At 41.5% G+C, this 13,585-nt stretch overlaps 1 protein-coding gene across 6 annotated transcripts in view; it reads right to left on the bottom strand.

Moving 5' to 3' along the window:
- The window catches only part of MAPKBP1 (mitogen-activated protein kinase binding protein 1), a 102,391-nt gene that overhangs the window by 25,703 nt on the left and 63,103 nt on the right, over positions 1 to 13,585 (bottom strand). For all 6 annotated transcript variants that reach the window (XM_042047016.1, XM_042047018.1, XM_042047021.1 and 3 more), the window contains 10 exons: positions 11,898 to 12,087; positions 10,750 to 10,896; positions 9,676 to 9,860; positions 9,474 to 9,565; positions 8,845 to 8,970; positions 7,101 to 7,171; positions 6,531 to 6,652; positions 5,569 to 5,644; positions 2,924 to 3,035; positions 2,305 to 2,368 (listed from right to left, as the gene is read on the bottom strand). In XM_042047016.1, the coding sequence (XP_041902950.1) occupies positions 2,305 to 2,368; positions 2,924 to 3,035; positions 5,569 to 5,644; positions 6,531 to 6,652; positions 7,101 to 7,171; positions 8,845 to 8,970; positions 9,474 to 9,565; positions 9,676 to 9,860; positions 10,750 to 10,896; positions 11,898 to 12,087 (1,185 nt within the window). The remainder of the gene's footprint in view (positions 1 to 2,304; positions 2,369 to 2,923; positions 3,036 to 5,568; positions 5,645 to 6,530; positions 6,653 to 7,100; positions 7,172 to 8,844; positions 8,971 to 9,473; positions 9,566 to 9,675; positions 9,861 to 10,749; positions 10,897 to 11,897; positions 12,088 to 13,585) is intronic.

The following is a 13,585-nucleotide window of genomic DNA, read 5'->3' as shown; positions in this document are numbered from 1 at the left end:
CTTCAGAAATTCAGCTTAAAAAAATATATTCCTCATCACATTAAAGAATACCATATCTCATGTTCAGCTACTAGAAAGTAAAATGACCAGCATTGTCTTTGAAATTTGACCCTAGTGCTAACTAATTCTTTTCATCTCAGTCATCTTTCCTGTCTAGCTGGGTATACCTACACTGATGTAGAAACAGAGATGGTGTTTTGGCTATCACTTATAAAATCCTGCACCCTGCTTTGGAATCCAAAGAGGATTTAATTCAGTTTTTCAAGACCCATCAGTGCCAGTACTCCAATACACAGAAGACTTTTCAATTACTGACTTCTCCCTCTTTTCTTGATAGAATGTAAACATTAATTTGCTTTGCCATTTTGAACAACGACCATGAACTTTGGTCTCCCTGACCTGAGGCAAATGTCAAAAGTGCTAGGATACTGAATACCTGAATGTTCTTCATTTTTTTCTCTCTCATGAGGAAACAATTTAAAAGGTTTTAACCATATCACACCAAAAAAGCCCATAAACCCCTGTCTGCAGTCTGTGGAGATTTTAGAGCAAAACTAAAACTTCCCTTCTTGTCCCCAGTGCCATGCTCAGGAGCACCACTCCCAGCTACTGAAATCACATACAGACACTTCCCCCATTGCCTGTGAACACACTGTCATCCTCCCACTGGAGCTTTTCAACCAGGAGAAAGGGCTGAGGCACTGTGTCTGGGAACCATGGCAACCCAGGGCAGCCAGCTGTTTCCCCTCAAGGAGCAGCTCTCTGCAAGTAACAGCAACCATAATCTGCTGCTGAAAAGGTACTGAAATGGAGGAAACAAAATTCTGAAAGCAAATCTGGCTTGTTCGTTAATCCCACGCCCACAGTTATCAAACCTAGAGACAAGCAGCAAACAACCTGCACTCAACACAAACTCTACAGAAACGAGCACCCACCTACCCCTTCTTTTGCTGGGGTTGGGGAGGGGGTTTTGTTTTGTTTTTTCTTACTTTGCATTACTTTTCTCACATGAATCTCACAGTCCTTGTGTCTTTTCTCATCTCTGTTTTTCTTTCTATTCTCAGCTCTATTCTTTGCACATGCTGCTGTGTGTGAACAGACTATTTTCCCTGTTCTCCTTTGAAAAAGATGCTTTCTCATCTCTTTATAGCAGACTTCTTCATGCATCCTTTCCTCACTTCTCATCCAACTCCTGCATACCCTTAGTGAAGAAAATGACCCTTTTTCTCATGGAAATGTCAACAAAAGAATGTTGCACTAAATCACAAGGATCACTAGGGATTTCAAACCTTCCACGTTTCTGGAATTTGTCAGAAGTTCACAACAAAAGGATTCTCTCTCCTGCAACTTTTTTCCCTAAACTATTTAACCACATGAAAGGAAAAGAAAGAGGAAAACTAAATAATTTGTTTATTACTGAAAGACAGAAACAACCAACTGATGAGATTTCATGTGATATATTGTATGTTCTGTAACAACTCACCCTCTAAAACCCTCTTTCCAATTCAGTTGTGTTTTATTAATTAAAAAAAAAAAAAAAGAGAGAGAGAGAGAGAGAATCTGGGTTGCTCTGAACTTGCAATAGCACCCCAGGAACCATTTTTCTCAAAAGAAAAATTTTATCCAGTTCAGCTGATTTAAGCATTCACTGATTCCAGAAATAGTGGCTCCACTCACCTATACAATCATCGTACTAGGCACATATTCTCCTTTTTCCCTTGGGCTCAGTCTGGTGATTACTTAAGCTTTTAGTGAACTGATTTAGCTCACTAAATGTGCAGAAACTCATCTCAGGGGAGTAGTGATGTAGTGACCTGAATCAGCTGAATGAGGGGTCAGCTGCACCACTGCTGACTCAGGGGAGCGGGAAGAGGACCATATGGACAGGATCAAAAAGCGGGGACAGGCCTGTCCCTTTTGCTGCTAAACAAGCTCTTTCACCTGGTGAAACCTCACCAACAGGAGTAGTGCAAGAAAAAGTTTCGGCACTACTAGCAAAAATAGCACAAGATGCCTTATATTACAGACCTGAAGGCTGGTCAGGAAACAGGTCACATCTCTGTCCCCTTTCCAGCAGAGAATAGTATTTACACTCAGAAAAGGAAAATATTTCACATGGGTATTTCATAACATAAACTCTGTGAGCTTTGCCAACAGCACACATTTAGGATTCAGAAACGTATCAGATTTATTTGGAATTCATAAAACATCCCTAAAAAAAAAAAAATCTACCTTTCTTAAGGACATCCTAGATCCAGTATGAGATGGCATGAGCCAGTATTACAAACAAGCAAAACCTCTTACCTGTCACCAGAAACAGAGATCAGATGTTTGCAGTCATTACTGAATTTCATCCCAGTTACAATCTCTGTGTGAAGTAAAGCACAAAAAAACCAATCTTCCCTGAATTATTGAAATGGACAGAAGAGATCATTAGCCAAATAGGCTAGCTATATTCAGTAATTCACACTTCACAGATCAATATGCCCCAATTACTATAACCATTTAACCAAGAATCTAGGCTTGACATAGGAAGGGGACCCCACGGCAAAATATACATGAAGACTGAATTCTCTTTTTGCCTATAATAGAACAGCTCCTGCATGGTAGGAGCTGAGGGTATATCATAATGAAACTGGATACACTGAAAAAAACACAGACTACCTTATAGGCTATTAGAAAAACTGTGTAAGTAAATACATGGCTTGACATTTGTGTGTGTGTGCACTTGTGTGCAAAATGCAAAAATTGAACTTGCAATAAAATAGGCTATTACAATTTCATCCAACTACAACCTACTCAAAAATACCAATTAGGTAAACTTTGGTGGGGAGGAATCTTCAGAAAGCTTTGACTAGTATCAGACCCTACTATATAGTCATCAGCAGAAAAAAATGCATTTCCAGAAGGTTACAAGCCTTACCTGAGTGTCCATACATGGTTGCAACACACTCGCCAGAATAGAAATCAAAGATGGAGAGGTTCTTGTCAGAACAACTGGTTGCAATGTAAAGACCAGAAGGGTCTGTTTGCACCTGGTTTAGGAGACCAGAGGAATGCAAAGATCTGGTGAGAAACTACCTTCAAACTACATGAAAATAGTCCAGAACACCCAAGACAGTCAGAATAAAATGCAAGTAGCGCCCACAGGATTCCAACTGAGTACCACCCTATCCAGCATTCCAGGACAAATCTCCTACCTAATCCTGACTAGACTTCTAGGAGTCTCTCCAACCTAATCAGAGACTGAAGGCACTTAAATTAAATGCCTTCATGACTGTGAAGGCATTGCCACCAGTGGACAGACCTCTACCTCTCTCCTACTTTCTTCTAACCATTGGGGTCTTACTTTCTTCTATGTTAAGATCAAAACAAAACAACAAGAACACCCCCAACCCCAAAACACACACACCATAAAAAAAGAAAAAAAAAATCACATCTGACAGAGTTAAGTGAAATATTACAGGATTCAAGTCTTCAGGAGAGAAAGCAAAAAAGAACTCAACACTGCCAAGAAACTTCGATAATGATGCTGTCACAACTCCAACATTTGCAACTCCCATTTTTCAGCTATTTTGTTCATTGTGTGTTTTTTCATATGCACCTATTTGTTGCTTTATCTTGGATCAAATAGAAAATCCCCTGAAAATGCCTGACCAGGTCTAAAGCAGCACTACACAGCAAATACAGTTACTGTCACCCAATGTCCTGCTCTGTCTTTTATAGAGTTTTAAGGAACTGAGAGGGAAAACTATGTTTTTCAAGGGAGACATGGTATTTAAATAACGGTAATTCTTCTGGTTCCTTATGTTTATTTTGTTGATGTTTGCTTCCAGCATCACTGTTTGGGTTCTACTCATTAAACTGCAATGTGTATTATGATCTCAGAATAACATGCCAAGGAGGTTTAAATTCCAGAGACAACCATAATCCCTTGGTTACATAATTGTCTTAAAAATGAGCAAAGCAACAGTAAAAGTAATTGAGATACACATTAAAAAAAAAATAAAACAACACCAAAAAGGATATTAAAAACAAAAAATCCAGCTCTCAGAACATTTCATGGTTTCTTGTCTGAGAAAGATCTAATCAAGCACCTAAGCTTATCAGCAATTTAAAGTGTAGCATCAATTTTTCATTTTCTTTACTCTGGCTTATAAAAAATTTGTAGGAATTATAATAGGCAAAGAGAAAGAATTTTTCATTCTCTGTAAAACAGAAGAACTGACACTGAACAAAATTGTTTGTTTTCCCCTCCCTTTTTACCCAGTTATTTACACCCATCAATAATTTCAACTAGAAGGGAACTACAACTATCATCTATTCCTGCCTGACCAGTTCAGAGTTGACCAAATTAAAGCTTGTTCTTAAGCGCATTGATCAAACGCATCTTCAACACTCTCAGGCTTGGGGCATTGACCACCTCTCCAGGACATCTGTCCCAGTGTTTTACCAAACTCTCAGGAAAGAAATGCTTCCTAATGTCCAGACTAAACCTCCCCACTGCAAATTTGAACCATTTCCATATATCCTGTCACTGGATCCCAGGGAGAAGAGCTCAGCACCTCCCTCTCTGTGTCCCCTCCTCAGGAAGCTGTAAAGAGCAATGTGGTCACCCTTCAGCCTCTTCCTCTCCAAACCAGGTAAGCCCAATGTCCTCAGCTGCTCCTCAAAGGACATTCCCTTCCAGGCCCTAATAATTATACTACTGCATTATAGCAGTAGAAAAATTATCAGTGAAAAATAAAAATACAATGAAGAAGCTTGTTTGGCAACTTAACCTGAGAGATATTTTGATTTTGTCAACTGGTTTTCCCTCTTTATAGATAGACAAGAATGCAGTTCTTCCACTCAACTGTGAATCTTGTACACATCAGATTTACCAGGGTAAGCCCTGGATAGTGGCAGAAATAGGCATGCTATGCTGGCCCAAGGCCTGGATGCACTCAGCAGGTAGAAAACATCCACAGACGCTCTCTAAGAAGTACCAGGCTTGTCCAGAACTCCAAGACCCAAGCTTTTCAGGGCAGATGCTATTTAATTTTATCAACTCAAAGAGTTTCCCTTGTATTTGCCCTCTGAAATCGACTTCACAAACACTGATCAACAGGCATTTCCACTTTAAAAACTAACAAACAAAACTAACTAATTCCACTAACAAAACCAGTCAAGAAACCCAGAATGAGGTCTCTGGAGTAGAAAGTAAAATATCAAATTAAATGGATTAAACCATCTCCTGACAGATATTGGTGCAGTTCCACTTGTTTTTACAGCATGGTCCAGTGACTCACTTCAGAAACAGGACAGAGAGAAAAATCATACATCAGCTTCAGCATTCATTGACTCTTTTCCTGTTTTAGCCTCATGAAACCCAAATACATTACCAGCCCTTAAGGGTGGAAATAGAAGGAAGCAGCAGCAGGGTAAAGGACAGAGTATGGAGCAAGTAAAAAAAAAAAAAAAAACCAAATTACTGTATTCAGATTTGTATTTCATTTTCTTGCCCCTGAGCTGCATTCAGAGAAGCTGAAAAAAAACTGAAAATGGAAGGAAAAGAAAACAGCTTACTTTGATAAGGGTGCCATCTTCACCTTGGGATCCCTTGTAAAGCTTCTTCTGCTTCCCACTGCTTATGTTGAAAACCCTGAGGGAGTGACATAAGATAACATGGCTCATTTTTGCCCAGGTACTGCTCTGGGGCTCTTGTCACCAGGATCCTTTTCTCTCCCTGTTCCTCATTCCACATAAAATACAGGAAACAGGGCCAAGCTACAGGAAGTGGAGAAATTATCTCCATGAAGTATTATCACCAATCAGTTAAATGGTTCAAGAAAAAACCTCAAAAGTAATGCAGAGGCAGATCATCTGAATTAAAATTGATGATTTATTCCCAAACCAATAATCAATCAGTCCTCACTGCTGTAAAAATACCTGGCCTCCTTCATACTAGACCAAAGAGAGCAAGACACTTTATTTATGTTAGAACACAAAACCAAATCACATCCAGTAGTGATATTTAGCTATGACCAAAACTCATACCATTTCATACAGCTATAATAGGAGACACACAACTACAGAGAGACTCCTTTGCTTTCATTCAGACTGATTGGAGAAATGGATAAAAAAGGAACAGAGAACAGACTCCACTTGTTCAATGACAGTCACATCTAATTCAGTTTTAGGTTCCCACAATCCCAGGTATTTCACAGGACCTCACAGCTTTTCACTAAGTACCTTCAAAACCAAAATTACCACAGTGCAGAAGTTCTTGCCCCACAGCTCAATGATGTGCCAAGGAAGGCACACTTGCTCTCCCAGTAGAAAACCTTTGCAATGAGTAGCCAAGAGTCCCATGGGCATTGCACATAGTCACAGCTTTTTATCAGTGAGGGGAAAGGCAGAGTTCAACCTCACAGTGCCTCAGATCTGTCTGAAAACGCTGTATCAAAGAACTGAGAGGAATAATGATGGAGATGGGGCTGCCTTGTTTATGACTGCAAAAATATTTTCAAGATGAGAAGGAAACTAACCTTATGTTACGATCCTGGCATCCAATAGCTGCGTATTTCCAGCTGGGGTCCACATCCATGTCATAAAGTGTGGTCTTCCTAACAATGTGATGTGTTCGGGTAAACTGGACCCCTTCTCCTGTCTAAACACACAGATAAAAACTGTGTCAAAATCAAGTAGGTAATCCGTTTTTAAAAACAAGTAAATCCAGATGAGTCTTCTCACACAGCCACCACAAAACAATCCTTCCCAGGGAGCTGCTGGGAACAGATGAGACTGGAGGCACATGGAACTCTTCCCTCCAGCACAAACTCTTTCACCAGTCCTCACAATAGGTCTGGCAGTGAAAGAAAAGCAGATATCCTAACAGTTCGGTGTTTCACATCTTGCTGGGAGAGGTCAGGCTGGGAGTAGCTGCGTGCTTCACAGAACTAGTTCTCTGAATGTAATCTCTTCTATCGAGTCAGCAGGAGGCACTGAGGCTGAAATAGCAACAAGCTCATACAGAAATTCTGATATCATTCTTTGAAGTAACTCCTTTGTGGAGAGATTATAAATTAGAACTGTACAAAAAGCTGTGATAAGGTTACCTTCTGCGCAGTGCGGAAATAGATGCTCTTGTCCGCCCCACAGCTTATCATTCTCACTTTCCCATCGTTGGCTGGAGAGAAAAGGCAGGAGACAAAAGATAAACACATACACAAGGTGGAGGAAATGTTTCAATTTATACCACTGCTCATTTATTCCAGTCTTGATTAGCTAAGACTGACTCCTCCCCAAGCAGCAAAACAGAAGCCCCTTCTCAGGGACATTTGTCTTTTATGCTCAGAGTGCATGAGGCCTTAACACAGAGGCTTTACAGGACAGATTAGGATGTAATTCTGTCTTCTCCCTCACCAATATGCTCATACCTCTGTGTGCCACAGCACTCTGTGGCAACATGGCACATGCACACTCTGTAGAAGCAATAGGCACTTTTCAGACCTTAGACTTGGTCACACGTTTCTTGCTGCCCTATCTAACTGCAGGGGCAGGCTTCCCTTCTTCCCTTAGGACTCTTATGTAACCAATCAGCTCCTTCATCAAAGCAACACCTGATAAAACTCTAAGCAGTGACAATGCATCCAACATCACACAGGCCCTTGGACTGCACCCACTTAGAGCATGCCTGTACTTGGCTCATAGACCAGCACAAAGGGTTTAGCTGCCAGCCCTTGAGCCCACTTCCCTCATCTCCCAGGAAGTCAGCTGGCTGCATTCAAGGCCAGCTCACTGATAAGACAGATCTGTCAGAGCAACTTTTGCTGGCCTTGGAGCTCCTCCAGAAAAAAACTTGGAAAAGTCACACAGTTGTGTTGGGGAGCCCGTGCTGTGAAGCTTCAGAGAATCCCTTCACTCAGGAGCAGTTTTCAAGCTGAGGTTCTCATCCTTGAGCCCCAGCTGAGCTACACGGCAGCAGCATTGCAGCCACAGCTGTGCCTGGACACATACCCACAATGATCTGAATCCTGACCCAGCCCATGGACTCACCTTCCTGATCTGAACTCCATCTTGCCTTGCTGCTGTGAACTTGCCTGGCAGGCACTGAACTGTAGCTGTCCCTGACCACTCCAGACTGATCAAGACCTTGAATTGCTTGAATTCATAGTCTTATCACTATGGATTTGTCTGGTGACCGGGACTACTGGCTGTACCTAGTTACCGCCACTGGACTTGATCTGTTCCTGTTCACATCCTGTGGTACTTTCCCACTACCAGTGGAAAAGGCCACTACCTTTGCCTGCCTTCCTGTCACTCCTGGCTACTGGCTTTTCCTGACAGAGCAGCCAACTCTTGCTGTTCCCAACTGGTATCTGACCATCAGTAGCAACTGGGTGCTGGGGATAAAATGTGCTCCATTACCAGGAATGCAGACTCTTACAGTGGTTTGAAATGACAAATTTACTTTACTCAAAACTTTTTTTGTGTGTGTTTGGGGATTTTTTTTGGACAACTGTTCACAGCTCTCCTAAATAAGAGCAACATGTAGTCCTCTGAAATTAGTTAAAGGGAGTAAATAATTACAGAAAACAGTTTTCCAAAGAAATGCTGAGGACTTTCAGGAGAGGTTTTTTCTGGGAGGAAGAAGGAGAGGAAAAGAAAGCAAAACCAGAAAAGAAGGCAAGTATCACCTTCTTTTAGGACTGCAACTAAAAAAGATGACCAAAAAAAAACCCCAGCTGCAGCTTCAAATTGACCTAGCCCAGTATTTAAGTAGCTGAAATTACTTTACAGACACAGTGGGACAACAGCAGTGCTCAAACCCAGCTTTGGAGGGAGGCCATAATTTTCTACCTGCAAACTTCACTGCAGTGATGGAAGAAGAATGTTCATCCAGGGTTTGCTGCAGGCTATAGTCCTTCCCAGCATCTAAGACATGAATCAATCTATCCCGACTGGCTGAGGCTAAGAGCTTTAAACCTGTCAGGAAGTTAAAAAGAGTGCAAGATCATGACTTAAAAAGTCATTTTTAAAACAGCTTCCCAAGTCATCTTAGGGACAAAACATTATACTGTAGCTAACTGCATAGACAGACACAAAGTAACACCCCTGATTTTCACATTATAATACTATATATACTAATATATATAGTATTATATATAATATACTATGTATTTTATATATATAATATACTATATATATATTATATATATATATATAGTAATATACTATATATACTAATACTAAATTTCACTTTATAATACTAAACAGAAAAAGTTTCAATCTCAACATACAATATTCCAATACAAAGTAAGAGAAAGAAGACTTTTTTCAAAGGCTGGCCCTACTGGCCCAACACTACAAGCCTGCTCTGAAATTCAGGAGTAGCTCACCATGATAATTCTAACATACCATAGTTGGACATTCTGATTTGCTCAACATTACATTTATATGCAAAGGGGAATCAGCTCAACTGCATTTACCTGTGTCGGGTTTGGAGTATTCCAGACATAGGATCTCAGAGTCATGGGCTTCCACCTTCAGCATTTCCTTCAGAGACTGCAACTCATATATTCTAAGACACAACATGGCTCATTTCAGTACGTTTATTAAATTAACAATACCTGTTTCTGATTCTCATGTCTGAGCAGACTGCAATCTGCATAAGAAGGTTTATGGGATTACCTGAGAGTGCCTATCCTGTCCCCCGAGGCCAGGTGCTCCCCGCTGGGACTCACACAGACCGTGCGTATCCCCACCTTTGTATCCAGCACTTGTGCATCAGCTTTCTCTGCACTTCCTGCTGAGTTGTAATCAGTGTCCAGAAGTACCTGAGTGTTGTCATCTACATAGATGATTTTCATCAAGTCCTGGGGACACAATACACCCAGAAATATTTACTAGTTACCAAATATTAAAGCAAAGCATGTGCCTTAGAAACTGAGCTCCTGGCCAACATAAACATTTTATTGGCAATAATGCTGTAACTGGTAAGACCTCTTAGCTAGCAGCAAGCACTAAGCACCTTCATATTGTAGGATGAAAGTTTCCAGCTGTATCTCACAATCACCCTTTTCAAAAGACTCAAGCTAGAAACTAACAGCATCTCCTGCACTACTGATGACCTCTGGGATTAGTGATTACAACATATTAGGGCATGCAGCAGGAATCTGAAAGACTTCTAGGGATCATCTAAGTCAGCCTTCTGAGAAGTGACAGAAAAAGCAAGAATTTTTTCCACTTGCTTCCTGAGATCAGGACTGCTATGTCCACAGATCTTCCATGATCTGAAGCAAATGTCCATATGTAGTCACTGTCCTCTATGATTATGCTCCCTCTTATATAGATGAAGTGAGTGCAAGCTGTTTTTCATTCAGTTCTCCCCAACCTCTGCTTCATTTAATGCACCTTTTCCAAAAAAATCTTAAAAGTGGTTACACATCACAGAGATGCAGAAAAAGAGAACCAGCTCTCCTGAAGCATATGGCCCTTATGGAAGAGACTAAGCTTGATGAATCCACGGGCAGTTTATGAAAACAGCAATAGTCCCCAGGACTGCTTCAGACAAACTGTCCTTCCACCCAGTAGTCCTTTCATGTTTCTTCAGGTTCATACATGTAACCAGATTTGTGCTCAGTTTACAGAGAAACCTGTGTTGACTTGGAGATCCAAAGAAATTTGGGCCTTAACTTGGGAATACCTGTGTGTGAAGAAGAGCAACCCCAAGGACAAGGAGGCAATCCAAACCTAGGTTCTTACATTGCTGAGGATGTTGCGGTGCAGGGCTGTGCCATGGATGTTGGAGCTTTCAGTGTTCCACAGACGAATGGTGTTGTCAGAGGAGCAGGTGATGAAAGAACCAGGGGGGAGGCAGGGCTGATTGTTGTCCTTCACCTCTGGATACATCTAAGGGCAGGTAAAATCAACCCCTGAATAATACTGCCTGGCATCTGCCATTCTAGATACTGGTAGCAAATTTCAAAAAAAAATGAGACAAAAGGGTTGTCTTCTGTTTTCTAAACATGAAAGCCAGACAGTTCTGATAAAAACCTCTTTGCAGACCAGAGTTTCATACTGACTTCAAACGAATGTTCACTGAGCTTCCCTGATCACAGAAAAACCTCCTTAAGAAGCATGCAACAAGCCAGTATCCTTTGTTTCTAACAGTTCAAAGAGAGCACCTCAAATCCCAGACAATGACCATGCAATAACCACCTTGCACTGTTGTTTGCAACTTTCATCTACTACTGTCTATTTATAATTCAGAAGGAAAGGGTGTGATGCAATTAATAAATAATAACAGAGTTCTCAACCTCTTCCACTTTCTTTCCACTTTCCCCTTTCCTGACCACCGTTAGACATATTTCAACATATTAACAACTGCACTGCTTCCTATACCTCCTTTTCTTCCCTCTGTCCCTCTGAGGGAAAGCCAGCTAGACAGACTGGAAGATGACAGACACTTGAGAGACTATTTCCACATGTTCTGGTGAATATGTTAAGGAGGACCAGCGTTCAGACTTCATCGCTGTTTCATGGTTTTTTGAAGCACTTGTTCACCACAGATCTCAAGCAATTTTTTGAGGTCAGCAATAATCTCTTTTGCATCCTCTAAAAGGAGGCTCTGTATTCAGCTTTGTTCAATTCTGCTTCTTCTCCCACCTCTCACTTTTTAATGGCGAGATTTTTTTTTCAGTAGCACACTGCATCTCACACAATCAGTCAGCTGTTGCAGTGCAGCCAAAGAACTGTTCTCAGGCCCAGTAGCAAACACACCAACCACAGGTGAAAATTTGAGTCAATTCTTTCCTTCTACAGTAAGTGTTTGCATTCAAATTTGGTAGCTTGTCTGATGACTTTCTCAGCTGCAACTCACAATCCAACACCTGTGTCTGCAGACAACATACCTCAATGTTCCACACACAGGAAGAGTGATACAAAGCAGAGTACACCTTGCCCACTTTCTTCGGGTCTTTGACATCCCACACATACAGGCTGTGGTCATTGTATACACAGGAAAGCCACTGGTTGGCGGGGTCAAAGGTCAAGGCAATTGTGTCTGGATACTTCGCATCAGCCACACCAGAGAAAAGACGGCTGCACAAAGAGAGAACAACAGCCTGGTTAATTTGTGCTCTCTAGGAGTCAGGGCAAGGAGCTCAAACAGGAGAGCTCAGATTCTCCACAGGGCACTGTTGAGGTGAACAATACACTGTGGCATATAGAGAGAGAGTAGCTGGCCAGGAAGACCTGTCTCTTGAACAACCGGAGTCCAAAAGAAGCCTCAAAGTCCCATTGCAAAAGTCTTTCTCCTTGCCATCCAACACAGAGTCCCACCACATGTGACTGATTTTCCCTGAAGAAGGACCAAACAGGACACTTGATGATTACTGGAAATCATCGTAATTTGCCCTGCATAATCATGTGGCAAAATCCAAGTCAAATAATCTCAAAACAAAGAGAAAAGAGAGAAGCATCTTTTGGTGGGTACTATATCTTGTTTACTAATAGCAGGAACTGCTCTTGCCAAGTAGAAGAACAAGCACTGCACTCAAAACACAGGAGCACATCAGCATGAGGGACAAAGGAATGGTTCATTTCAGTGGCCACTTGCCTGACCTGCTTCCCTTCCACTCCCACCCCACACACAGGCCAGCGTGGTGCTGCTTGCAGCAGCTTGTGAGATGAGCAACTGCAGATGGATATAAAACATAAAATGCAGATGTCCTTTCTAGTTAGGCAAGCTCTCTGATGGTAACTTAGAAAGGAATTCTGTAGAGCCAGTAAACACCTCTTTGCCCAGGTGTGGCCCAAGATCACATGACCATGTGAACCCTGTATCTCTTCTACAGGCATTCTCTGTTCAATCCTGCTGCCAGGCAAACAAAGGAGCTCTCTGTTGCCCTGAGGTGAACTCAACCATCCCACAGGCTGCTCATGATATCGAGCAAGGTAATTACAGACAGAGTGCCAGGGTGTTGAGAACTGGTAATTTTAAAGCACCCATGAAGCCAAAGTGCACGTAGCACACCAAACAACTGAAGCCCTGCTTCTGCACTTGCAAAGACTTGAGGGCTGGAAGAGCAGAAGAGCACAGCCCAAATTCTACTGAAAAATCAAGTAATTGATACAGTCATGGGCAGTTCACTGCAGGCAACTGGCATCCCACAGAGAGGCTCTGGCATGCTTGGGAACATAAGGAGTCCTGTGTTCTAAAGCTTCTTTGGAAGTAATAAATTCATTTTAAAATGTTGTTAGATTGTAATCAGCACTACAAATACATATTTAAGATGCATATGAATATTTCTGCTTAACTGATGCATGAGAATAGCAGAGTTTTTCAAAAAGTCCATATATACAACTGCTTGATTTTAGCACTACCAGAAACTGTTTACATTTTAAACTGAAGAGAGTTCCTTTTCCAGCTCCCTTACTGGAACATCATTATCTCCCACTTATCTTCTGGAGGAGGATTATACAGTTCACTGTTTGAACCTTTACCTAAAGTTCCCAAGAAAAGTTTAGAGTATATATCGGTAGACATGGAGACTCCAGATACCCAGTGGCATAACCACTGGAGGATTCGTATCGTTTT

Source organism: Corvus kubaryi, unplaced genomic scaffold (assembly GCF_017639235.1).
Source record: "Corvus kubaryi isolate FWS band 111438036 unplaced genomic scaffold, C.kubaryi_AGA036_p1.0 66, whole genome shotgun sequence".
Taxonomy (NCBI): domain Eukaryota; kingdom Metazoa; phylum Chordata; class Aves; order Passeriformes; family Corvidae; genus Corvus; species Corvus kubaryi.
The sequence above is the reverse complement of the archived record's forward strand: the minus strand, read 5'-3'. Positions and strand labels throughout refer to the sequence as shown.